The sequence below is a fragment of the Penaeus monodon genome, chromosome 25, assembly GCF_015228065.2.
Source record: "Penaeus monodon isolate SGIC_2016 chromosome 25, NSTDA_Pmon_1, whole genome shotgun sequence".
In the NCBI taxonomy this organism is placed as follows: Eukaryota; Metazoa; Arthropoda; class Malacostraca; order Decapoda; family Penaeidae; genus Penaeus; species Penaeus monodon.
The window spans coordinates 39,497,044-39,498,242 of record NC_051410.1 but is presented as its reverse complement, the minus strand read 5'-3'; the positions used below and the strand labels follow the sequence as shown (position 1 = coordinate 39,498,242).

The following is a 1,199-nucleotide window of genomic DNA, read 5'->3' as shown; positions in this document are numbered from 1 at the left end:
ACTGGCAAATTTCTTGATCTTGAACAGTAGTTTCCAGCCTTTCTTTTATAAAACTTAACTTTCACAATTTTCCAATTCAAGTGGATAAGGGGAAAAACAGCCAAAACACAACTATATATATATAATAACCTTTGACAGTAATAACATCATTGAAAAACAGCAAGACAGTCAGTAGGCGACATAAGTAACATAGAGGTGGATCTATTTCTATGCCTCCAGAGAAGTCACACATCAACATTGATTTGTCTTCTATTGATAAATAATTTACTAAATTCATATTTCCCCTAAGGAAATTCAGTTCCTGGAACCCTGAAACTAACACCCAAGGGTAAATATACCTTGGTTCAGTAATGGTGGTCAATAATTTCTACCCGGGCTGATTTTCACAAAAGCATACAGGTTCCCATCACCTATACTGATGTACACCACCCTTGAACAGATGATACGAAAGGCTCACCTTGTGGCTGAACCTGCTGGAATCCATGAAGAGCTGAGCCATCTGGCATCATGATGAGACCTGGGACTAGCTGACGTCCTCCACCAACTGCAGGCCCTCCCATGTGGTTGACGTTATTCACACCACCAACAACAGCCGAATCTGATCCCCTAGTCTCTCCTCCGTCTTCAAGGAATGTCACCTGCAAAAGAAAATGAAAGGAAAAAATGTATAATATATATATAAATGGAAATAATAATAACACAAGTCAATCACAATGTAGAATCTTTCAGAACCCCTTTCCATAGTAAATGGATCTGCTTCTTTCAATACTGCATTTAATGAATATACTGTTATTTCTAGCTTTTTGTGACATACAAGAATATTCTCATTATTACAGAATTAGTAAAACTCAAACTATGTCTCAATTATCATAAAAAGCAAACCTCCCTTTGTAATGATAATGACTAAATCCAAAAATTTTATCAAATCTTTTTCCCCACTTCAACCACCATCATCGGACACTGACCTTCCTAGTTTTGTCAGGGTCAGAGTGAGCACCATCAGTCTTGATAGCAGGTTTGCCAGGTTGGGGCTGTGGGCGGGAGTAACCAAGGAGTTGTAACATGTTCTCTGCAGCAGCTCTTTTGGCTAGCTTCTTATTTGGACCACTCCCTTGAGCACTTTGGTTGCCAACTGTTACCTGTTAATAGGGATAGAAGACATGATATCAGTTTAATAATTACAACATTTATATTTCTGT

At 38.2% G+C, this 1,199-nt stretch overlaps 1 protein-coding gene across 1 annotated transcript in view; it reads right to left on the bottom strand.

Moving 5' to 3' along the window:
* Window positions 1-1,199, bottom strand: part of LOC119589400 (neurogenic locus Notch protein-like) — a gene marked incomplete at its 5' end in the record, with an annotated part of 14,474 nt that overhangs the window by 8,249 nt on the left and 5,026 nt on the right. Inside the window, 2 exon segments of the mRNA XM_037938014.1 lie at window positions 458-638; window positions 966-1,139. Of these exon segments, the coding sequence (XP_037793942.1) occupies window positions 458-638; window positions 966-1,139 (355 nt within the window).